Here is a 23,282-nt window from a genome sequence, read left to right on the forward strand (position 1 = left end):
GTGTATATTAACTTTTTTGCTGAAATGTTCTCTTATATTCACTTTGAGAGTTTTAGCAATTTTTTGGTGATAGCTTTATTAATATTTCTTCTAGCTAATTCTAAATTCTTAGCTACTTTCATATTGGTGCCTGTGTGAATTGAGATTATTTTTCTCTTGTCAATTTTGGACTGTGTCTTAGCTATTTGGACGTTGTATTAAGAGATTCATAATTTTATTAAAAATCCTTTGGAGAATATTGATTGTTTTTTTCTTTTTAAAGTGGGCAAATAATTTAGTGGGATGTCATCCTCCAAGTTCCAGCTAGCCAACTTTGGATTGTGTTTTTAATGTCAATTCTGTCTTTAAAGCCTCTGCCCTGTTCTCCTGATCTAATCTGAGTATACATCAGAGGATGGATTGGAGCCTGGCTAGTGGTCTTAGTTTATTTATTGTTTTATTTTTCAGCCTATGATCATATGACGTTCTGCTCAGGAATGAATTTAGGGATTTACATGCAACTTAGTGGAGTCTCTTTTGTGATTTCCTGGTATTTTAGTGGTTTTTGGCTGGACTCCTCTTTCTTTCCTCACCCTAGAAACTGGTATTTTATTTTTCTTTGCCTGCTGTACTGCTTCCCACAATTGCACCCACATCGATTGCAAAGCTGTATGTGTTTGCATTTGCTCCCAGGCCTTTGGGTTCCTGGTTTGCAGTGAGCAGGAAGACATTTAGATATTTGGAAATAATTTTCAGTCCTTCTTTTCTCAAACATACTTGTATATAAGATTGTATATTTACATGTTTAATAGTGATGGTTAAACATCATCTCATTGATGTGTCTTGTAAAATTTTTCCCCCTCTCGCCTTTTTAAAAACTAAATATTTTGAGAACATTTTCTGTTCATAGGATATTGCCTGTCTTCTAGGCCCAAGTCTTAAAAATATCCATATGGTATCACTAATAAATGCCATTTGTCCGTGCTGAAACTTTAGCAACTGTATAGTTAGCATTTGAGATTTTCAAAAGGTTAGTTAGGTTCCATCACTAGAGAGTCTGATTCAGTAGAAATATAATTCAATAAATAATCTAAATGTATCTATCAAAACACTGACCTATCTGAATGAAAATTACTGTCCATGGTATGGGAGTTTCAGAACAAGTGTGGTTGGTAGATTGTGATTGTAGTGCTATTTGAAGGTGACTGGTTCAGTGGTATTGCAGTTTTGCTGCCTTCATCAGGGGTTCAGTCCCTCACCATCACCTCACACAGTTATGGAATTGTTTCATCTTTTTTAATGTTGTCTATCTGATCATTGAATGATTTCCTATTGTGTTAGAAATCACTGCTTTCTTTTCCTCTCCCTCCCCCTCTCCCTCCCCCTTTCCCCTCCCTCTTCTCTCTCTTCCTCTTTCTTCCCTCCCTCCCTCCCTCCCTCCCTCCCTCCCTCCCTCCCTCCCTCCCATCCGTCCGTCCTTCCTTCCTTCCTTCCTTCCTTCCTTCCTTCCTTCCTTCCTTCCTTCCTTCCTTCCTTCCTTCCTTTCTTTTTTCCTTTGTTGGTCATGGGGCTTGAACTCTGGGCCTGGCCTCTGTCCCTGAGCTCTTCAGCTCAAGGCTACTGTTCTACCACTTAAGCCACAGCACCACTCCTGGCTTTCTGGTGACTTTCTCGTGGACTTTTTGTGCCAAGGCTGGCTTTGAACCGAGATCCTCAGATCTCAGCCTCCTGAGTAGCTAGAATCCTAGAATGTGAGCCTAGGGCACCTAGCCCCAGTTTCTTATTTATAAACTCAGCAAGGATTAGAACATTATTATCTTGTTTAAAGAAAAAAGTGTTTAGTTTTTCACCTTTTATTAGTGATTATGCCGTATGTTCAGTAAATTGTTTAAGGTGCACCAACATTAACTTTCATTGATACCTACCATGTAGTCAAGACAGAACATTTTCTGATTCCTGTGAGTTCCTTTAATGTCCCATCCCAGAGTCGGTCCTTACTCTTCTGAAGTCTAGCAGCATAGATTCGTTTTCTCTGTTTTTAGACTCAGTATAAATGGAATAATGTACTGTGTATTCCTCATGTGTTTGGTATTTTTATTTTTTAAAATTTCTTTGGTCAGTCATGAGGCTTGAACTCTGGGCCTGGGCTCTGACCCAGAGCTCTTCAAGCTCTACCACTTGAGCCACAGCACCACTTCCGTATCTGGTATTTTTAATCAAGTGATCTCTCTGGCCAAGCCTTGTTGACATATTTAATATTGCAGTTTCTAACTTCTTTACACTCAAAACACTAGTAAACAAAATAAGTTCAATTGATTTGTTTCATATTTTCCTTAGTGGAGGTAATCCAATCTTGAGATTCTTTAGGAATTTGCTTCATTTTTTTTTCCAGTTTTAAAACATTGAGTGAATTTCTGCTTTCTCAACTCATAGGATGTCTGTTATTTATTCCACAGATTACTCTTAGCTAACTTGCTTTTCCTTCTACATTTCTCTATACCAGTACAGAGAAGAAAAATATTTTTGAAATTTTACCTCTTGTTTTACCTTTGTCATGCTAGTGGTTGATCTGGGGGATTAAATCAAGTTGATGTGAATATCTAGAGTTGTTATATTAATCGTGTGTTCTCTCTCTCTCTCTTCTGACAGCATGATGGAAGTGGTTCGGTGCATGATATTCAACTCTCATTGCCATCCAGTCCTGAGCCAGAAGAGGGAGATCAGATGTATAAGGTATGACTAGGTAGTCATGCTGCTGAACTCAGAATTCTTATTACTAAAATAATAAAGCAGTGGCAGCCACAACTTTGCGTAATAAAGGCATTAAGAATAAGAGCTTTACTGTTTGGGGAAATAACCAGATTTTCCGTTAATCTGGCTTTTCCCTTAATCTCCCTAGTTTGTTATCTAAAAATATCACTTTTTAGCCCCAGGTTGTCTTACTAGTTTTTGCCTCCAGAGTAGTGGAATTACAGGCTTCCACCTCTGTACCCAGCCTTTAAATACCATTTTGGAGTTTATGTTTTCAATTTTTTTTAAATTTTTTGCCAGTCCTGGGCTTGAGCTAAAGGCCTGAGCACTGTGTCCTTGGTCTTTCTCAAGACTAGAACTCTACCACTTGAGCCTCAGCACCACTTCTGGCTTTTTTCTATGTATGTGGTACCAGTAGGCCAAACTCCTGGCCCTGGAGTTTGTTTTTAAATATAATAAATAATATTTCCTAATTGCAGTATATATAACAATAATTCACAAAAATCTTTCCCATTGTGATATTTAGGTAATATAGTAAAACCATTGTAAAATATCTATTTCTGATTTCTTGCAGTATAGCAATATTCTTACATTCTGAAAGAGATGGCATACTTTATCACTCAAAGCATATAATCATTTTCCTTTTTAGAAAGTTGTGTGTATATATGTACATCTGTCTTCTCTCTCTAATTTCTTTGCTGATACAAGCTACTTTGTCAGTATATAATACACAGCTGTATAGAAATGAATTAATAATAGTTAAGACTGAAAATATGCCAGATTGTGTTTAACTTGGCAATACTCTTAATACAATTAAATAATTGTATCATGCATATCTTGTTGATATACTACTTGTTTTCACCTTAATTCAGAATTCTTTGATTTACTTTTTTTTTTTTTTTTGCCAGTTCTGAGGCTTAAACCCAGGGCCTGGGCACTGTCCCTGAGCTTCTTTTGCTCAAGACTAGCACTCTTCCACTTCTTCCACAGCACCACTTCTGGTTTTTTCTGTGTATGTGGTACTGAGGAATCAAACCCAAGGCTTCATGCATGCTGGGCAAGCACTCTAGCACTAAGCCACATTCCCAGCCCTCAGGGTTGTTTTCCTGGAAAAGTGAATTTCCCTATTATTCTTTAGAAATATTTACTTTTTGATGATTTCTGAACCTGCCAAAATTTCCTCCTAATTATACTGTTCCTTTTCATTATTGTGTCTCACATTTTCTCTCATAGATACTATGTCCCTTGCAGATATAGTTAGTTACTATTTTGTATGTTATTTCTCTACTCTGTAGATTACATCTCAGTTTTCTTATATATAAGAGGATCAACAGGGTCGAGGCATGGCTCAGTGGTGAAGTAGCAGCCTATCAAGCCCGAGTCACTGAATTTAAACTGCAGTATTGCCAAACAAAACAAAATTTAAAGGCAGACCCAAAGGAACATAGACTCAATGGTTTCCCTCATTTGTAATAATTCGTACAAATCTTGGACTCTCCTAGCAGATTGTTACAATAGCTCAAAACCTAGATGCATAAAGCCATATAGGGTGAGGCTAATGAAAGGACCTCCAGGATATGGAAACAAGAGCTATATAATGTGTGATTGTTGTCCTTAATGTCCTATGTTATTTCTCATCTATTGTCCCTTGGTTATTCTCATGTTGTTACAGTATCTTACCTTGTTATCTGGTATATTGTATAAATGTTTATTTGTTTATTTGAAATAGGAAAGGGAAGGGGGGAAAGCAAGATGAGGGAAGGGGTGGGGGAGGGAAATGGGGACAAAAACATGAGAAGGGATATCAATGTGTGTGAAGTAATGCACTTTCTATCTGGCGAATATAACTGTAATCCCTCTTAATTATAACAAAAATTATAAAAACAGTAAAATGGATAAAAGCATGTGTACATCATTGTAGTCAGAATCGAATGCTTTAAATACTCAAAAGTTCTTAGTCTCTGACAACTAACAAGTGCTTCATGAACGTTAGCTGTCACTTTTTGTTACTGTCCATTGTTTACAAGTCACATGCTTTAGACCATGCCATTTTAGGATTTTTTTTTTAAATAAAGGGCCTTTTCTTTAAATGAACAAGTAGTTTATTCATTGCTGGTTTTCATTGACTTAATATTTCTCAGAATATTTTAAATAACTCACCTTAATTTTTTAAAAATATTTCAGAATGAAGATTTATTAAATGAAATAAAACAACTTAAGGAAGAAATAAAGAAAAAAGATGAAAAAATACAACTACTAGAACATCAGCTTGTAAGTAATATTGTAAAGAAAGTGAGTGGATGATTTTCATGCTAGGCTATTGGATGCTTTTTATGTTTTATTTTTTGTGCCAGTCCTGGGGCTTGAACTCAGGGTCTAGACACTGTCCCTGAGCTTTTTTTTTTTGCTCAAAGCTAATCCTCTACCACTCAAGCCAAGCACTACTTCTTCTGTTGAGTAGTTTTTTTGGAGAGAAGAGTTTCCTGCCTTGGCTGGCTTTGAAACGTAGTCTATCAGCCTCCTATAGGTCAGATTATAGGCAGGAGCCACTGACGCCTGTGTATTCCAATCTCTCAATATCTCTCTCTCTCTCTCTCTCTCTCTCTCTCTCTCTCTCTCTCTCTCTCTCTCTCTCTCTCTCTCTCTCTCTCATCCATATGTATATTTACTTTTGCAAGGTTGCATCATTACAGAATGTTCATATTATATATACTTTAGTAAATGTCTGTGGCTTAATGGTTAGTCTAAATATGAAGGATTCAATTCTTAAACTCTTGGTCGGATATACATTTTCAGTGGTCCTCTATTTTAGAGATTCAATTCAACAATTTACTTTTATTTATTTACCGATTCAGATTAATGTCTTTTGTGTGTGGTGTGTGCCAGTCCTGGGGCTTGAACGCTGGGCCTGAGCACTGTCCCAGAGCTTCTTTTGCTCAAGGCTAGCACTCTACTACTTGAGCCACAGCACCATCTCTAGCATTTTCTTTACTTGGTGCTAAGGAATCAAACTTAGGGCTTTGTGCATGCTAGGCAAACAAGACTACCACTAGGCCATATTCCCAGCCCCATGTTAAATGTCTTTGAGACATGTTTTAAGGTAATAAATGCTAGGGACTTTTTTTTGTGAACAAGACATTTTCTCTGTGAATGAAATGACAGTAGTTGTTAAGGTATAATGTGCCATATTGAAGGAGAGCCTAAGAATCTGTGGGTCAGGTTGATCCCTCAGTGCCATCTTTGAATCTTGATAATTTTATAATTATAGTTTCAAATTTTAGTCCCATATGGAAGCAACACCTTGAATCCTATTATAATTGTTTATTAGTAAAAATAAAAGGCCAGGGTAGAAAGAAGATAATGTACAAAAGTCATAGCAGTTAAAAGTCAAGTTAGAAATCAAAAAGCATCTTCACACAGAAAAGCAGCTTGGTCTTTTAGTATTAATCTTAAAGATAAAAGTGATAGAGTATATTGCACTCTGAGCCATAGAGGTCAGATTGTAGAGAGTGGTGTTCTGGAGGCTTTCCATGTTTCAAGAAGCACCATGGCAAGCACGAGACATCTGAGACCCATTTCTTGTAGTGGTCCTCAGTCCAAGACTCTTTGCTGTAAGAAACCACATGAGCCATTGTAATGTTGAAAAATACCTGTGAATTAAGGATGACTGCCCTTTCAAGAAGAATGAGGCATCATTTTGGTTGTCCATTGCTCTTTCTTTATCGAGTTATAGAATTGGCATTTCAAACCTATACCCATGTAAAGCAGAAATATGACTGATGACTGAAAGGATAAAACAAACAACTAGAGGTTGGGGGATGGGGATGAGGATGTAGCTGAGTGGCAGACCACTGGCCTAACACCAGAATCAAATTTAATTCTTAGTCCTTAAAAAAAGTAGGAGATTGTAATGTAGAAAATAGGAACATAAATTTAAAATTATGAGCTATCACTTTATACTGACCTATGATTGATAAGTAATGGAAGATATGTAAAGTTTGGACAAAATCTTCTTTTTAACATCAGTGTTCATCTTTCTTTTTCTTTTTATTTTTCTTCCTAGTACTGGGATTTGAACTTAAGGTGTTGAGTTAGCCAGCTTTCTTGTTTGATGCTCTTCTACTTGACCCAAGCTCCTAGCCTTACTTTTTCCTAGCTATTTTGGAGTTGGCCTCTCATGGGCTTTTGAACTACAATCCTATGAACTTCATTGTCAGAGTAGCCACTACTACAGGCCTGAACTGAGCTTCTGGCACTCAGCTTTCAGTATGAATTTTTTAAAAAAAGTCTTTCCATCATACCTGCAAAAAAGATATTAGAGCAACTTACAGGAATTCTCTAGTAATATCAAGTATCTAGTTTATATTCTGATTTCTCCACTTGTTCCAGAAATACAGAAATGTCCTATTGATTAGATAACTACAATCCAGTCTAGTATTTTTGTATAGTAGTGGTTATACCTGTCTCTTACGTTTCTTTTAGTTAAGAATATTTAATTTTTTGTACTTTTGGAAAGATTGAGTTAGTAATCCTGAGCAGCATCTCTGCTGAAATAATCTTTTTTTTTTTTCCGGTGGTGGGACTTGAACTGTGGGCCTGGGCGTTGTCCCTAAGCTCTTCAGTTCAAGGCTATCTCCCTATTCTTTGAGCCCCAGTACTACTTCTGGTTTTCTGGTGATTAATTGGAGATAAGAGTCTCAGGGACTTTAGTTCCTGGGCTGGTTTTGAACTGCGATCTTCAGATCTCAGCCTCCTGAGTAGCTAGGATTATAGGCATGAGCCTCTGCACCTGGCTGAAATATTTGTTTTAAAGATTTAAGAGGTATGTCAGAGATTCCTCCCTCCTCTCCCGCAGAAAAGAAAAAGAAATACAAGATAAGTATTATTCTTTAGAGTTTTAGAAAGTATTATTCTTTAGAATTACGTATGTGAAATGCTCCATACTGGAGGGTATAATATTCCTTATAACAAACCTATAAGTCACTTTAATTGGAAAAAGGACGGACAGTACTGTGGTATGCATAATTTTCCTATAGATTGCTCTAGAGGCTGCAGGGCATTTAGCTAGGAAGCTAGGGATTCCTTTTTTTTTTGTCGGTCATGGGTCTGGGTACTGTCCCTGAGCTCTTCAGCTCAAGGGTACTGTCCTACCCCTTGAGCTACAGCCCCAATTCCCATTTTCTAGTGGTTAATTAGAGATAAGAGCCTCTCTGTATTTAGTGCCCGGGCTGGCTTTGAACCTTGAACCTCAAATCTCAGCCTCTTGTGTAGCTAGGATTACAGGCATGAGCCACTAGTGCCTTGGCTATATTGATTCATTTTTAAATGCACAGCATTATGGCTTATAATAAAAGAACTTTGTGAAACTTTATTCAGTTCCTGTTTTAGTCAGACCTTCTATCACTGTAACAAACTTCCTGACAAACAACTTAAGTTAGATTTATTTTTGTTCAGACATGCAGAGATATGTCTGTAGCCCTAGGCCTATTGATCCTGTTTTTGCCTGGTGATACAACATCATGGTGGTAGGAGCATGTGGCCTACCTCATAGTGGGCAGAAAGGACAAGATATCACTCCCAAGGTCATGCACTCTGTCAGTTACTTTCTAGAGAGTTAAATTCCACTTCCTACCCCTACAACCTCCTCAAAATAGCACCACTAACTAAGGATTGAGCCTTCAGTATATGAGCATGTATGGGTCACTTCATATCTAAATCATAACACTGTTCTTGGATCTAGAGACAATGTTAGCATACTTTCTTTTTGCTTAGATTTAGAGGATTAGAAAATGGATGCTTTATAAAGGAACTAGCCAATGTTTTGCTAATTTCTTCCTTCTTCCCTCTTTCCCACTTTACCTCATTTTTAAAGCTAAGGAATTAGAAGCTATTCAGTGCTAATAAGTATGTCATTGCACACCTATAATTCCAGTACTTAGAAGGAAGAGACAGTGGGATAATGAGTTTGAGGGCAATGTGGGCTGCATAGCAAGAACCTTGTATGAAATTAAGGACTGGGGCTGTAGCTTAGTATTTGAGTCCAGTTTGTCTAAGTCCTTGGATTCCATACTTAGCACTGACAAATGAAGTCAGAAAGAATGCAAAAGGACAAATTTTACTTATGGAACTCTAGAAAGTCATTTGATAAATTCAAAAAAATTAAACGATATAAAGTCTTGAAGTTATAGATAGGTAATAGCAATTTTCGCATTACCAAAATTAAATTGCCCTTCTATTTAAAGTTGTTCTTTCTACACCACTTAAAACAGGAAAGAGGTCACCAGAAGAGCCATAAATAGTAATTTCTTGTCTTCAGTACTAATCAGTCGAATGACATAGGTAAATTGCATTGCTCATCTTTCCTTTTTTTCATGTGGAATGTGTAGGTCTTGTTTCACTGTTCCCTTCCAGTTCTATTCTGCTGTGCTTTTTTGTGTTTATTCAAAATATATCTCCATTTATTCCTAAATTTGAGTGCCTGCACACATCTGTCTTCTTTTGCCCTTCTCTAGCTTTTATCATCTTTGAGCACCATAAAGTCCAATGTATTTCCAAATGCTATCCTAGGAAGGTGTCTTTAGCCACATGTAAAATGTATTCATTCTTAGATGTTCTTGTTTGTTGTTGAGGACCTTGGACTATTTTAAGTACTTTATGTAAACTATTAAGATTATTCAAAGAACATGTACAGTTCTCTTTTTTTAAAGGACAAATACAAAATACTTATGATGGCAAGACTGTGACTTAGTTAAAATAAATATCTGTAAAATTAAACTTAGATCCACATTCTAAACCATGTGTTTCCTTTTGTCTTCTGCAACAATTCTGAATGTTACTTCAGTTCCTTATATTTCAAATCCTTTATTTTTAAAATGAAAATAATAATGACAACACATACTCTATAATTTTATATGAAGATTGTACATAAGTCACATGGAGCTATACTCGATATCCAAGGTTTCAGTAACTTAAAATATTAGTAAATGTATCATTATTATTGTTAGTTCAAATCAGTCCCTAAGTGAGGATGATCTAGAATAGGAACTTTTTAGATTTTATTTCACCCATTGCATTGAAGGTCAGATTTCTCTTTTTAAGACTCTATGATAGATGAAAGTAACTAAGAATATAATAAAAGTAACATTAACATACTTTCTATAACTTTAAAAATGTCTTCATTTCTAATCTATATTTGCATTCAAGCTTAAAGAAAAATAAAGCAACAATATAAAGTCCAGTTTTAGTGCTCTGAGAAAACTATAGAGATTTGTAGCAGAAAACTATAGAGATTTGGTTATATAAGCCTTATTTCATCATGCCAAGAATACTATTTAGGTAATAGTTAATTTAGATATATTTGCTGAATTCTCAGAATAATCTTGTGAGATTGCTAGTGTAGAATTTCTTTATGGAAACATGGAAGTGAAGCATTGGTTAAGCAGGCTAGCAGTGCCATTTGAAAACCATGACATTCCTTGAATGTCATCCTGTCTTTCAAATTCAATAGCTGGGTTATTTTGTTATTGTTTGCTTGTTTGGGGGAATGTTATATAATTTCTCTTAAGCTTCTCCTGTAAGTGTTGGTAATAAGAACATTACTGACTATATAAGCTTCTGATAATTAAATAATCCACAAATGTAAACTATTTAATACTTATTGGTTATGTGATGAATAGCACATCTTATTTAATAACTAGTGCTAAAGGACTCAGCATAAATCAGCATTTATCTTATGCTGTTTTAAGTTCCAAGTGGAAATCCCTAATTAAAAGTGGCTTAAAAATTAGAGAGTCAGGTTTGTTAATAGTTTATATGCCTGTAATCCCAATATTTGGAAGATGGAGGTAGGTGGATTGAGAGTTTGAGCCTTGCTTCAGCAACATAAGGCGTCCTTGTCTCAGAAAACAAAACAAAGAAATCAAGTGAATCAAGTGAAAAGGTCCATCTCTTTCCATACTTCCTTATTGATGGTCATTTGTTTAATAGGTAAATAGAAGCTGTTTTTTATTTTTAAGTCTTGCTGCTCCTTCATGATTACATAATGTCTCCCATAGTTCTTTTTTGTTTGTTTTTGTTGGTTATGGGGCTTGAACTCTGGGCCGAAATGCTGTTCCTGAGCTCTTCAGCTCAAGGCTATTGCCCTACCCTTTGAGCCACAGCCCCACTTCCTCCTATAGTTCTTTGTGTCACTCCTACACCCAGTTTGAGGTAAAGACTTGTTTTTTCCAGCATATCTATTTTTAAAATCAAGGAGCACTTTCTCAGAAATATTCCAGACTTTTCTTATGTTTTATTGGCTAGATTTGGGTTATTTGTCCTTTCTTAAGCATAGAGAAGAAAGATTGTCTTGGTGCTGTGTTAGCAAGGTAAGGCTCCTTGGAGAGATAGGACATATTTCTCTGAATACCAGCCTATACAGAAAATGAACATCTGAATACAAATCTGTGAGCAATAAAGGAAGACAGATAGAGAGGGAATTACTCGGGCAGTCATTTTTTTGTTGGGTATATAAATTTGTATATATACACTAGTGAGATTTTTGTTTTGAATTGGTTATTTTATATTAGGAAATTAGAAAGTTTCCTTTGCAATTTAGTCCTTTTACATGATTTTCAGAATAGAAACATTTTAAATGGATATAATTTACAATTTCTTAATTTTTTTCTATAAGAGAATATGTTTTCTTTCAGTGGGATTATTATTATTATTTTTTGTCAGTCCTGGGCTTGAGCTTAGGGCCTGAGCACTGTCCTTGGATTTGCTCAACGCTAGAGCTCTACCGCTTGAGCCTCATCACCATTTCCGACTTTTTTCTGTTTGTAGTACCAAGGAATCTAACCTGGGTCTTTGTGCATGCTAGGCAAGCACTCTACGACTAGGCCAAACTTCCAGCCCTCTGTAGGATTATTTAACAAATAATATGAACTCTCATTGTCATCTTTTCATTCTTGGCTTGAATTTGATGATTCTGTGAGAGACCCAAGTTTGTGTGCTATATATGTTGTATCAGTGGATTCATGGATAACAAACACATTCGTGAATTTGGCTGGTTGAATGGATTTTTGTCTCAAGAAGACTTCAAAATATTCCAGTCCAGTAGTCAACATATTATCCTGGAGGCTTCATAGCACTGCACATGTGGATAACCTTTTCTCTTTGTATTGTTTGTATTTAATACCCATTTGATCTGTGAACTGTTGGTATTTAATATCAGTAGAATCCCATCAAAATTGCATTTAAGAAACTATGATTATAGTTTAGAGAGATAATATAAATTTCACAGTTGTATTCTTTATATACCATATATGGGTAAATACATCCTATTTAAATAATACTCAGTATTGTGTGTATTTAATATTATATACAATAATACATGTAATGTTTCTACACTTATATATAAAATCATATATAGTGTGTTTTATGGTCTCTTTGAAATGCTTCTTTTAGTGTCTTATTTTTGACCAGGTCCATGAATAAGATGGTAAACAAGTGAACAGACCTTGTGGTTTGCTGCAGACTCTTATCAAGAAAGTAGCCAGAAAAGTGTTGCCAATGTGTGAATTTTTTTTTTTACAGTTTTTCCCATCTATTTCTAATGTTTGTTCGTTTGCTAAAAGAAATAGAAAAAAGAAGAGATTTTTGAAATGTATGTTATAAAGAATGTGATAATGATGTTCAAGAGATCCCCCTCTGTGCATTAGTAATGTGGCACATGGAAATACAATAGAATCTTCACTAGAAAATGATTATTGGAGTTCAGCTTCTCTCCCTTACAAGGAAAGATGATGACTAAAGATCTGTATTCTCCACCAAAGAATTTACAAGGCATACAACATGAATTCATAAGGATAACATGTAAATAGAGAAAAAGGTTTTCATAAGCCTTATATAAGGAATCTGAAAAATCTAGCTCCTGGGAACTCAAGAGATAGCAGTTCCTTCTTATGCATGAATAACAGCTGGCTCTGATGAGTGTGATTTTATTGGTTTTGATTTTTTTTTAACCCTAGATGGAGCCTCTAACCTTGCAAGTATATGTGCAGAATTAAACCAACATAAAAATTGTGTTTTTTTTTTTTTCCCCTTCAGGCAACTCATTGTAAATGTCACCAGAACTCTAAAGAAGAAACTTGCACATATGCTGATAAGTACACCCAAACACCCTGGAGAAGAGCTCCTGTAAGTGACATGCTCTTGGCTTCTTCTCCTGCCATTTGCTATTGTCATATTTTGTTTTGCTCTTTTACGCTAATCACTAATAATTTTGAATTTACCATGGCTACTGATTTTCTTAGGTAAGTTTTGTTTTTTTTTCTTGTGTCTTAGGTGTTTCATGTGCTTTTTAAAGCTTTTCATGTATTCTATATAAGCGAATGTGCATTTACTAGCTTTTCCATCTGCACACTGTAGCTCATGTTCTTTTGAGTGTCCACTCCTCTCGCTGCATGTTCTTAGGAGAGCAGTATTTTCATCTGCACTACAGAAGCCACGTATGCAGCTGTCCCAATTCAGCAGCATATGACAATTTGAAGAGACATGAGGTAGCAATACCTTTTTCCTTTTTCTTGTTAAAATTTCCAAATACATTTTGCTATTACAAAATGTTGAGAGTATTAAGAAATATTAATGTATAGAGTAGATTGTAAAGATTGTGTTTAGGCAGGGGGGTATGGTTTCTTCCAAACAGTAGAGTTAGCATCTATCCCTTGTTTGTTGTTTTTAATGTTACATCTCAAAGTATATGTAGGACTAAAAATATCCTGACCATCATTCAGTCTGAATTTTCTTGGAATTTAGTTTAGATTGTCGTCTGTGGCCACCAGTCACCATTTTCCTATTGTATAGGCAGAATAACAGGTTTTTTCTTATTACGAGAATGCCTGATAAGTCAAATCCCAGTCTTCTTTGCCTTGCATTTAACTGCAGAGTCCTAGTAACAAAAGTGAATAGGGAAACAAAAAAGATTAGTATAATCAGTACAACCATAAAATGAACCTCTAACTGTAGGCCTTCAAAGTTTATAAAAATAGTTACTTTATTTCTTTCTATCTAATAAATAATTACTTTTTGTGTGCTTTTTAGGTGTGATGGTAATTTATTCAACAAAAGTTTGTTGATCATCTCTTAGCCGTAGACATTAGGATTTTAAAGTAAAAGTGAGATTTAAGGGAGTAAATATACAGACAGTGATTCCTCTGATAATTACTGTTTAAAGGGAGCTAAATCTGGTCAGTTAATTATTGATATAAGCTTCTATAAATTCTATGAAGTCCAGAAGATGTAATTTGGTGAAGAGAGGAAAGGCAGCTTTTCCAAAAGGAAGGGGCACCAATAGATTGAAATGATGTTATATTTCTTAGTGTCAAAGCATCTTGAAATTTACCTGTATGGAAGCATTTCAAAGGAAAAGATTGTGCCCTGTCCTTATAAATGACATTTATTCTTTCTAGATCTTTCCAGTTTTTCCACCTGGATATTTAGACAGGCATTCATGCTCAGCATGAAAAGTTCCTTTTACCATCTTCATGGAAGTCTTTTATTATTGTCTCTGGCTCCTTTGATCTCACTCTTCTGGAAACTAGATTTTCAGTCCTCCTTGCTAAACAAAGTAACTGGCACAGAACAATACCACTACTCTTGGCTGTGTCCCTTGTGTCCCTTGTCTTGGGCAAAGGTCAGTGTTCCAGTTATATACCCCAGATATACCAGATTCCAACTGTCCCTGGTATCTGCTAGTGATGGAATTACCTGGCTTAAATGTCTTCATTTTTCAGATAAGTTGACACAATCCAAAGATAGCAAATGAGTTACTAAAGTTTCTACAATAAAAGAGGTTGAGCTGGTACTCTTAGGATTCCTGATTTCTAGGCTAGAGTTCCTTGTCCTAAAACCACACTGAGGAGCCGTGGAAGACAAGAGGATTTGTAAATTAGTGTAGATACATGTCCTTGGTACAAGGGAAAGTAAAGCACAGAGATGAAAAAGAACGGTTGAGCCATAGTTATGTACATGATTATGTCTGGAACATAAATGTAGGTTTTTTGTTTGTTTTGAGAGAGCCTTTAGCCCATACTGGTCATAAATTCATGATCCTTCTGTCTGAGCCTACTGAGTGCTGAAATTGCAAGTGTGAACCGCAACTCAGGCCAGATGTATGATTAAGGAAATGATGGAAATTTGTGTGAGAGATCAAATTAGTGTAGAATTATTGTTTTTAAACCCAGAAATTACTGTATAAGTAGTTTTATTGAGTTTTGTGTATTTAACTAAATCTAAAATATGAAAGAATAAATATTGAGTTTATCCTCTTTGAATAATTATTCTGCTCTTTAAACCTTTAAACTTCTTTTGAAATATATTAGATGGGAAAACCATTTACTGTAATCAGAATGATATTCTTTTCTCAAGAAGTTACTTATACTTTACTCTAAATGTCCCTTCTTTTTAGGAACTTACTATTTTTAAACAATTTTGATAATAATTAAGTACGAAGATGCAGCCTGATTCTTTGGCCATATAAGACATTTATTTAAAAAGCTCCAGTCTTATTTTAAGAAAAGTATTTTTGACCTAAGCTTGGATAAGGTTGAAAGTTAAAACCTGAGTCTGTTTTTCACCCTTTTGTACAGTATTTTGGGAAGTTTAAATGTTCTTGACATTGTCTCAGTCACTTAGCTGTAGAATCTATCTTAGATTTGAGGGAACCGTTTTCCTTTTTATTTATTTATTTTTTCCAGATGCAGTGGGAGATGGGAAAAATGTTGGAGGTGAAAGGGTTATTGTCTGTGGGCTTGTGGCAGCCATTTAGGAATTAGAAGAAAAAGTGAGCAAAATAAGACAAGACATAGCAGATAGGAGTTGCTGGAGGAAACAGAGTAGCTGACAGCGAGACAAAAGGAAAAGATAACAAAATTCACCATTACTACAACATAAAATCTTGTTTTTTCATTTCTTGGAGTTCATCTGGAAAAATGCTGCTTTTGTTGCCTTTTTCTTTTGTCTTGTTTGTGAGCTTATTTGTGTTTGAGAGGGTTAGGGGGGCATGTACCAGGTGGGACAAAAGGTAAGCAATTGCAACAGTGGTACTCGCTAGACATGATGTGGAACATGAACCATACAACTTGTGGGTCAGGGTGGGAGGGAAAAACTGGAAGAGAGCAAGGGAAGGAGTGACATAGCTCTAAAACAAATGTACTCATGACCTGACTTATGTAACTGTAACCGCTCTGTATAGCACCTCTACAATAACAATAAAATACATGTAAAAAAGAAAGAGAGCATGGCTGACTGCCACCAGAGCAACAGAATGGATATTTTCTGGGGTATTCTTCAATGGCTATAAAATGGAAAATGACAAGATACAGAAGCAAAAAACAAAGCATAAAAAAGGAAAGGAGGAAAGGCAAATTATCACTTACTAAATCACCAAAATACCCTCATGCTGTGTCATGCATAGGCTTAAACGGAGTATAAGCATGAAGTGGATAACATGTCTCTTGGTGCATGTAATATCTCCAGAATGCCTAATAACCTCCCCTTTCCTCTCCCCTACCCCTCCACATGAAGACTGAGAAGTGATTGGTACACGTGTACAGCATGCATACAGCATTCTTATATATATTTTCTTCATTTGGGGGTAATAGCTGCTTTCCTTTTGAGTGGCTGCAGGTAGTGAGGGGACAAGGAGGAACTCAGAGAACACATTCATACCATTGGGAAGGAGGACAGATGCTCCATAACAGCAAAAAAAACAAAAAATCACAAGAAGGATTTCCTTCCTTAAGAGAAAGATCAGTAGTAGTCCATTGTGATACTTGAGTTTTCTGTGTTACTTTATTGCTGTGACCAAAAAAAAAAAAAAATCCCACAGAAACAACTCCAAGGAGAAAAGGTTTATTTTGTCTCAGAGTTCCAGAAGATTCAGTCCATGTTTCTTAGCACTGTGTGCCTGGGCAGAAGAATGTCATTGCTGCTGGGGTGCTGTTGCAGGCAGGAAGCAGAAAGGAAGGGACCAAGGGCCAGGTATAACCTTCAGCTCCGACCCTTCCCCATCTAGGTAGCATCATCACTGGGAACCAGGCCTTCACCTCATGAGCCTGTGAGGACATGCCGTGTTCAAATTATAATACCATGCGAACATGCTGTTAGTATTTTTTTTAAAAAAATTGGTGGTAGTGAGGATTCTTTTTTAAAAAACTAAGTTTTATAAGATGAGGGGTGGGGGAGGGGGGAAGGGAAATGGGGACCATGACATGTGAAAGGGTATCAATGTGTGGGAATTAATGCACCATTTATCTGGCAAATATCATGTAACCCTTCTATTAATTACAATAAAAATATATTAAAAAATTAAGTTTTAGTAAGGATGTAAAAGACATATCTTCCACAAAATATTCAGTCCATGTTAGTAGCAATATGTGATATCATTCAGTGTCTTTTTTCAAAGTAATGAGGAAAAAAAGAACTATAATAATGTTTTGTAAAATAACATAAAGCTGAAAAGGAAACAAAAAAAACTTTCTAAGGCGAATTTTTCCTTTTCTGTCCTTTGTTTATCAAGAGGTAATAACACACTTAATCTGTAACTAAAAAATAAGAAAGCTGGCTGGGAGCATGGCCTAGTTAGTGGTAGAGTGCTTGCCTAGCATGCATGAAGACCGGGGATTCCTTGGTACCACATACATAGAAAAGGCTGAGAATGGTGCTGTGGCTCAACTGGTAGAGCACTAGCCTTGAGAAAGCCTTAGGGCAGTGCTCAGGCTCCGAGTTCAAGCTCCAGGACTGGCAAAAATAAATAAGTAAATAATAAGAAAGTAAATAATAAAAAATTAGTTAAGTGAATTTACATTACTCAAATTATACTAAATGTTCCAACCATTATTAATATTCCATGTATGGTCTTCCACACAATTCATGTTAATGGACATGTGAAGACCTATTAAATCTGTGTAGATATACATATTGTACATACTATATTTATCTGAGCAAAGTAAAAGTACCCAGATAGAATTGTGAAATGGTTAATTAAAAAGAATAGCAACAGGGGCCGGGAGTTTGGCCTAGTGGTAGAGTGCTTGCCTAGCATGCACGAAGACCCGGGTTTGATTCCTAGGCACCACATACATAGGGAAAAAAAAAGCCAGAAGTGGTGCTGAGGCTCCAGTGGTAGAGCTCTAGCCTTGAGAAAGTCCAAGGACAGTGCTCAGGCCCTGCGCTCAAGCCCAGGACTGGCAAAAAAAAGAATAGCAACAGTGTGAAAAGTGCCTACTCATTCACACAAAAATAGTGTAAGGGCCAGATGCTTGGTGGCTCACATCTATAATCCTAGCTACCCAGGAGGCTGAGATGGCAGTTCAAAACCAGCCCAGGCAGGAAAGTCCATGAGACTCTCAACCTCCAATTAGCTACAAGAAAAACCAGAAGTGGAGCTGTGGGTCAAGTGATAGTGTGCTAGCCTTATGCAGAAAAACTTAGGGATAGTGTGCAGTCCCTGAATTTAAGCCAGAGGACTGACACCAAAATAGGAGTACTGTTGAATGGTGGTGATTTGTGAGAGACCAAGAGCCATTTTATATATACAACTTAATGTTTGCAGATTTATACACACAAATAGCCTTAAAAATAGCATTATGTTAGACAGTGACTTCATTTTTATGTATTTCTGATATTACTTTAAAAGTAACCTTGGCATTTAAAGATAGGAATGGATGTTTTTCACATTAAGTAAATTCTGATTTTTCGTTAGCATATGGCTTTTACACACCATTTGGACAACTTAAGTTAGAAAGAAAAGCCTTCCAAAAATGAGAGAAAAGTTCCTGTGTACACACTAAAAATCCTTTATCATTTATTTTTTAATGAAAACTGAGTATAGGAATAAGCAGATGGATGAATATAGTGAAAAGATGCTAACAGTTAAACCTCAGAATATGTACAATACAGTTTTCTCTGTTGTTTTAAGAACTGTTGAAAAAGAGGCAAAGATTATCCTGTATTTCAGATGTCTTGTTAAATTTAGTTTCTAATACTAAATCAAAGGTTAGTTGCATATATTATGCATACATATAATTTACAAATTGAACAGTGGAAATCAGGTGAATATTCTGAGCAATCCTTTGTTCTGTCAGTTGTTGCCATGCTTGAGGTTTACTGAGTCAAATATGCTCCCATTATAAAACAGAAAAGATACAAAGTCAAGTGCTATCTACCACAGGAATCGTGTTCAGTGTTCATCATTTGCACTGGAAAAAGTTTAACAAGTTCCTAACAACCACAGTTTTACTGGGAATGAACCATATTTTTCATGACTGGGAGATGCATTATTTTACAAATTTCACTAGGGTGATGCTGTGGACTTAAGTTTTCCATGATGGTATTTTAAGAATATTCTCACAGTTTGATTTGTGGATATCTTTGATTAGTGAGGAGGTTGGGTGTAACAGACCGAGATCCAATTGGGTCCCATATGGAAGGAACTGAACAGTCAGTCCACGTTTCAGGGGCATTCTAATTCTGATAATCTGTGATTAAAAGTAATCATGCTAAGAAGCTACAAGGTATTCAGATTAAAAAGCACGTCTGTATACTCTGTGGCCTACATGCCACATTCTTCATAAAAGGACTTACTGTCTCAGCAGCCTAATTCTTTTCAATGATATGCCAGTTCTATAAGTTCAACTGATGTTCTTTATTTTTACCTTTTAATTTTCTAACATTCTATAACTTAAATGTCTGTATGGTATTTTTTGTATGGTAATTTTTGATTGTCTGATTCACAAATGAATGCATTTTCTTTAATAACTAAAATCTGTTTCTCTTAAGTTCTTTCCTTTTTTGCAGACTAGGTAACTACTTTATTAAAGTGATACATAATGATAAACATGATGTATTCTGGAAAGATTGTTATTTCTTAACTTAAAAATATTAGAGGAAAATTAGATTTTCCTTAAAATGTTTGAAAAATATCTGTTTGAATTGTAAGATAATTCTAGTCACTTGAGCTGCCTGTATTGTAAAAAGTGAAATCTGTCTTCTCCTGAGCACTATTGCTGTGTTATTTTTTTAAAAAAAACACAAAAAATAAATTATGACTTTGGTTTCTCTATTTTTTGGTCCCCCCTCCTTTTTTAATTATGCCCTCCCTACCCTATCTCTCTCTGCACAGGGTGGGTATTCTGCTCCCTCCTTCTCTCCTTGGCAGGGCTCCTTCCAGGGGATCCCACGGACTGTTCCACCGCACCGCAGACAGAGTGAGTCTGTGTTTCTCACTCCTCTCCTGCTCTGGCTTCCAGTTCATGGTATTTCCCTTCTGCATGACTTTCCCTCCCTCTCCCCTCCTTACCCTTACTGGGAGACCTGCAGGCCAATGCGTTATTAATGAGCTACCTCTTATCTCCCATATGAACACTTCCTTGACTGCATGTGAATAGACTTTAAACTTGTGTCCTTCTGAAAGCTCTGAGGTTAATGACATTCTCATGCTGTTTAAACCTATTGCCAGGTACCCTTAGGCCCATTGATATGCATCTGTCTAAATGCATTTCTTTTTAAGTAAAACCTTGACATGTGTGAATAAGCTTGTTTTTTTATCCAATTATTTTAAAAATATGCACTATCCATAATGGTTTCATAGACAGATGCATATTGTTTAGGGACTCAGCTTACTAGACCATTGCACATTTCTTTAAACACTTTCTAATGAAAGGCTTTGATTACGTTTCACTGTCATCTCAAATATCTTTTCAATTTTTTAATGTTTCTTTAATATAAAACAACTAAAATGACTCTGTAATTTTTCAGCTGCTTTCCAGCACAGAAGAAACTGCTTTTAAATATGCATGATTTACTAATGTTTCTAATAAGTTATTGTTTGACTTTATGATTGCTATGTACATTAAATTTACTTTCCAAAATATTGTTTATTACTTTGTATTATATACTTAAAGTATTCTGGTAAGTTGGTTATATTTTATCTTTTCTGAAAAGTCACCCAAAAAGCTAATATTAATGAAGGATATGTATATATATATATATATATAAATATAGTTAGTTGGGGTCACTTTTAGGCCTTCTTCCTGGATTTACTATCATTTTGATTTATATTAATATTTTCATTAGTTATCTTATTGTACTTTGACACTTTGAGCAACTAGCAGTTTATTTAAGAACATTTCATTTCTTCAAGGAGTCCAGAGGAGATGTGGAGTTTGCCTTTTGACTTCTTTTTTCCTTCTTTACTTTTTCTAATGAAAAGGGGAGTTTGTGTAACCTCTCCTTGAATGAAAGCGGTAAGAAAAGGAATAATCTACCATTTCCTTTACAAATCTTCTATTTTACTTCTTGTATTCAAATAAGTTTCCTCCTTTTCTCCTGTATTTATGTTAAAGCATCGTACTGCAGAAGAGATCAGAGCAAATTGCTAGTGAAGTGATCTGAAATTTCAAAGGCTGCTCGAAGTCAGGACAGTATTCCTCTTAGACTTAGAGTCAGTACTTGGTAGAGCTTGACAGGTTTACCTCAAATGAATCCACTTAACTTGGCTCTCACTTAAGTCCCTTTTTAATTCCTATTCTTTTTTCCCTGTCCAGGGATTCCCCTGTCTTCTCTTTCATTTAGCTAGTATATGGAGTTGAAGTTTAGAGTTGACAGTTCTGAATACCAAGTAGAGTTGCACATATATTTTTAAAACACATCTCTAGTCACATTTGTGTCACTGGTATAACTTGCATGTCTGTAGATATTTCTTATCCATCTTTGCATCAGTAGTTTTCCAGTTTCAGGTGCTTCTTTGTCAGTTTCAGAGCCAATCATTCATCTCTAACCATAAGTGGCACTCTCCTGTAGTGCTATCCTAGCTCTAAATTTTTGACTTCTCTGTTGTTTTTTCTTTTTGTGCCAGTGCCATAACTTGAACTCAGGGCTTCATGTTTTCACTCAGCTTTCAAGTTCACAGATGGTGCTCTTCTGCTTCAGTCGTGTCCCCCAGTCTGAGGACTTTTCTTCCTGGTCTGGCTTCAGACCACAGTGCTCAGCTCTCAGCCTCTTATATAGTGAAGGTTATAGGTATGGGCCATCGGCTCCCAGAATACTTTTTAGATTTGTAGATCAAGCCTCTACCTCTGTGCCTCCAGATTAGCAAGATGAAAGTGTTCTGCAGAGTTTGAATGGCTGGAAGTCAAACATTGAAGTTATTTCCTGAGTAACTTTTCATGGCCTACATAGCTAAGAGAATCAACATTGGGATTCCATTATTGATACTCACAGGGCCTTGTCTGGGGGAAGTAATAAACCTTAGGACCTTTTCTGATAATTCCTGCTGAGCTTGAGAGTTTCCTTTAAAGAAGAAATGTGTTTTAAGTATATTTTAACTGTTTTGGGTTTATCCTGAGATCAGCTGAAACTGTTTATTAACTTATTTATTTATTCATGTGAGATCACAAGGGGCAAATCCAGTGTTTCTCGTGGGTACTGGGAGTCGATTTTCTGCAGTAAGCTTATATTCATTTACATAATGTCTGTCTCCACATTTTAGAGAATATATGTTTCAGGTGTTGAAGATGTTAACTGTGCAAGTAATGGTGAGTGGTTTATACTTCACTGTAATCTCACTCACTAAAACCTTCCCTTCATGCCTTCTTCCAGTACTTTCATGTGTGTCCTACCAAGGCACTGATGGCAAAGATTCATCAAGCTTCAGTAGAGAAAACTTCTTTTTTTTTTTTTTAAAGAAGTAGTAGCAAGAAACACTGGTCTAAATATGCAGAGTAGATAATTCATGTTTACATCGAAGCAACCTCTGGTTACTCTGGAAAGTTGCAGTGGTCCAGAATGTCTTGGCTGAATTACAGTTACCTCTAGGAATTAGAGATAATTGGAAGTTCTTGGTTTTGTTGTTTTTGTTTTCGTTTCTCTAGAGGTTTTTAACTTGTTCATATCTTCTAACGTTTATTAGAAGTCACTTCATGATCTTTATTTTCTGCTGTCAGTTTACTTTTTATAGGTTAGCAGAAAGTAATGTACATTTAGACATAGGGAGATCTTTTCCACTGTTTGTGGGAATTTTAGCTGTGGTTTGCATTCATGTAACTGGCTTTGATTTAGTGCTTCTACTCTAATTTCCAAGTGAATAACCTATTTCATAGTGGATTTTAATAAAACAAAATTTCTTTTGACAAGTAGAAAGCCTTAATGGTAATCCAGGTAGCATTTTGTGCTATAGCTCATGCTTACAGGATACTTGTTGTTTCACAAAGCATATTTTAAAAATAACTCTTTGCCTCCTTTCCTCAGAATCTTACTGGGTAGATTAGGCTTGCCTCAAACTTAGGAGCCTCAGGGTTGGGAGTTAGAAAAGCACCTATTTACTTATTATGCCTTACACATCTTTTAAAATTTGCCTTTTCATGCCTCTCTTCTATGAACTGAGAAATTCCCATCTTCTTTCCATATACAATATAAGTTAGATGGGAAGGGAAAAATGGTTTCAAAAAAAACCAAAGACCTTATATGGTTGTGCATGCTTGTAATTCAAGATGCTTTAGAGCTGTAATTTG

At 35.9% G+C, this 23,282-nt stretch overlaps 1 protein-coding gene across 6 annotated transcripts in view; it reads left to right on the top strand.

Moving 5' to 3' along the window:
• Positions 1-23,282, top strand: part of Ccser2 (coiled-coil serine rich protein 2) — a 123,362-nt gene that overhangs the window by 89,187 nt on the left and 10,893 nt on the right. For 3 of the 6 annotated variants that reach the window (XM_090346698.1, XM_090346702.1, XM_090346704.1), the window contains 3 exons: positions 2,629-2,712; positions 4,915-5,001; positions 12,820-12,909. In XM_090346698.1, the coding sequence (XP_090202824.1) occupies positions 2,629-2,712; positions 4,915-5,001; positions 12,820-12,909 (261 nt within the window). Of the gene's footprint in view, positions 1-2,628; positions 2,713-4,914; positions 5,002-12,819; positions 12,910-19,894; positions 20,028-23,282 lie in introns of all 6 variants that reach the window. The other 3 variants (XM_090346700.1, XM_090346701.1, XM_090346699.1) reach the window with 2 other exon arrangements.

This window comes from Megascapheus bottae, chromosome 15 (assembly GCF_031878675.1).
Source record: "Megascapheus bottae isolate mThoBot1 chromosome 15, mThoBot2.hap1, whole genome shotgun sequence".
Lineage (NCBI taxonomy): Eukaryota > Metazoa > Chordata > Mammalia > Rodentia > Geomyidae > Megascapheus > Megascapheus bottae.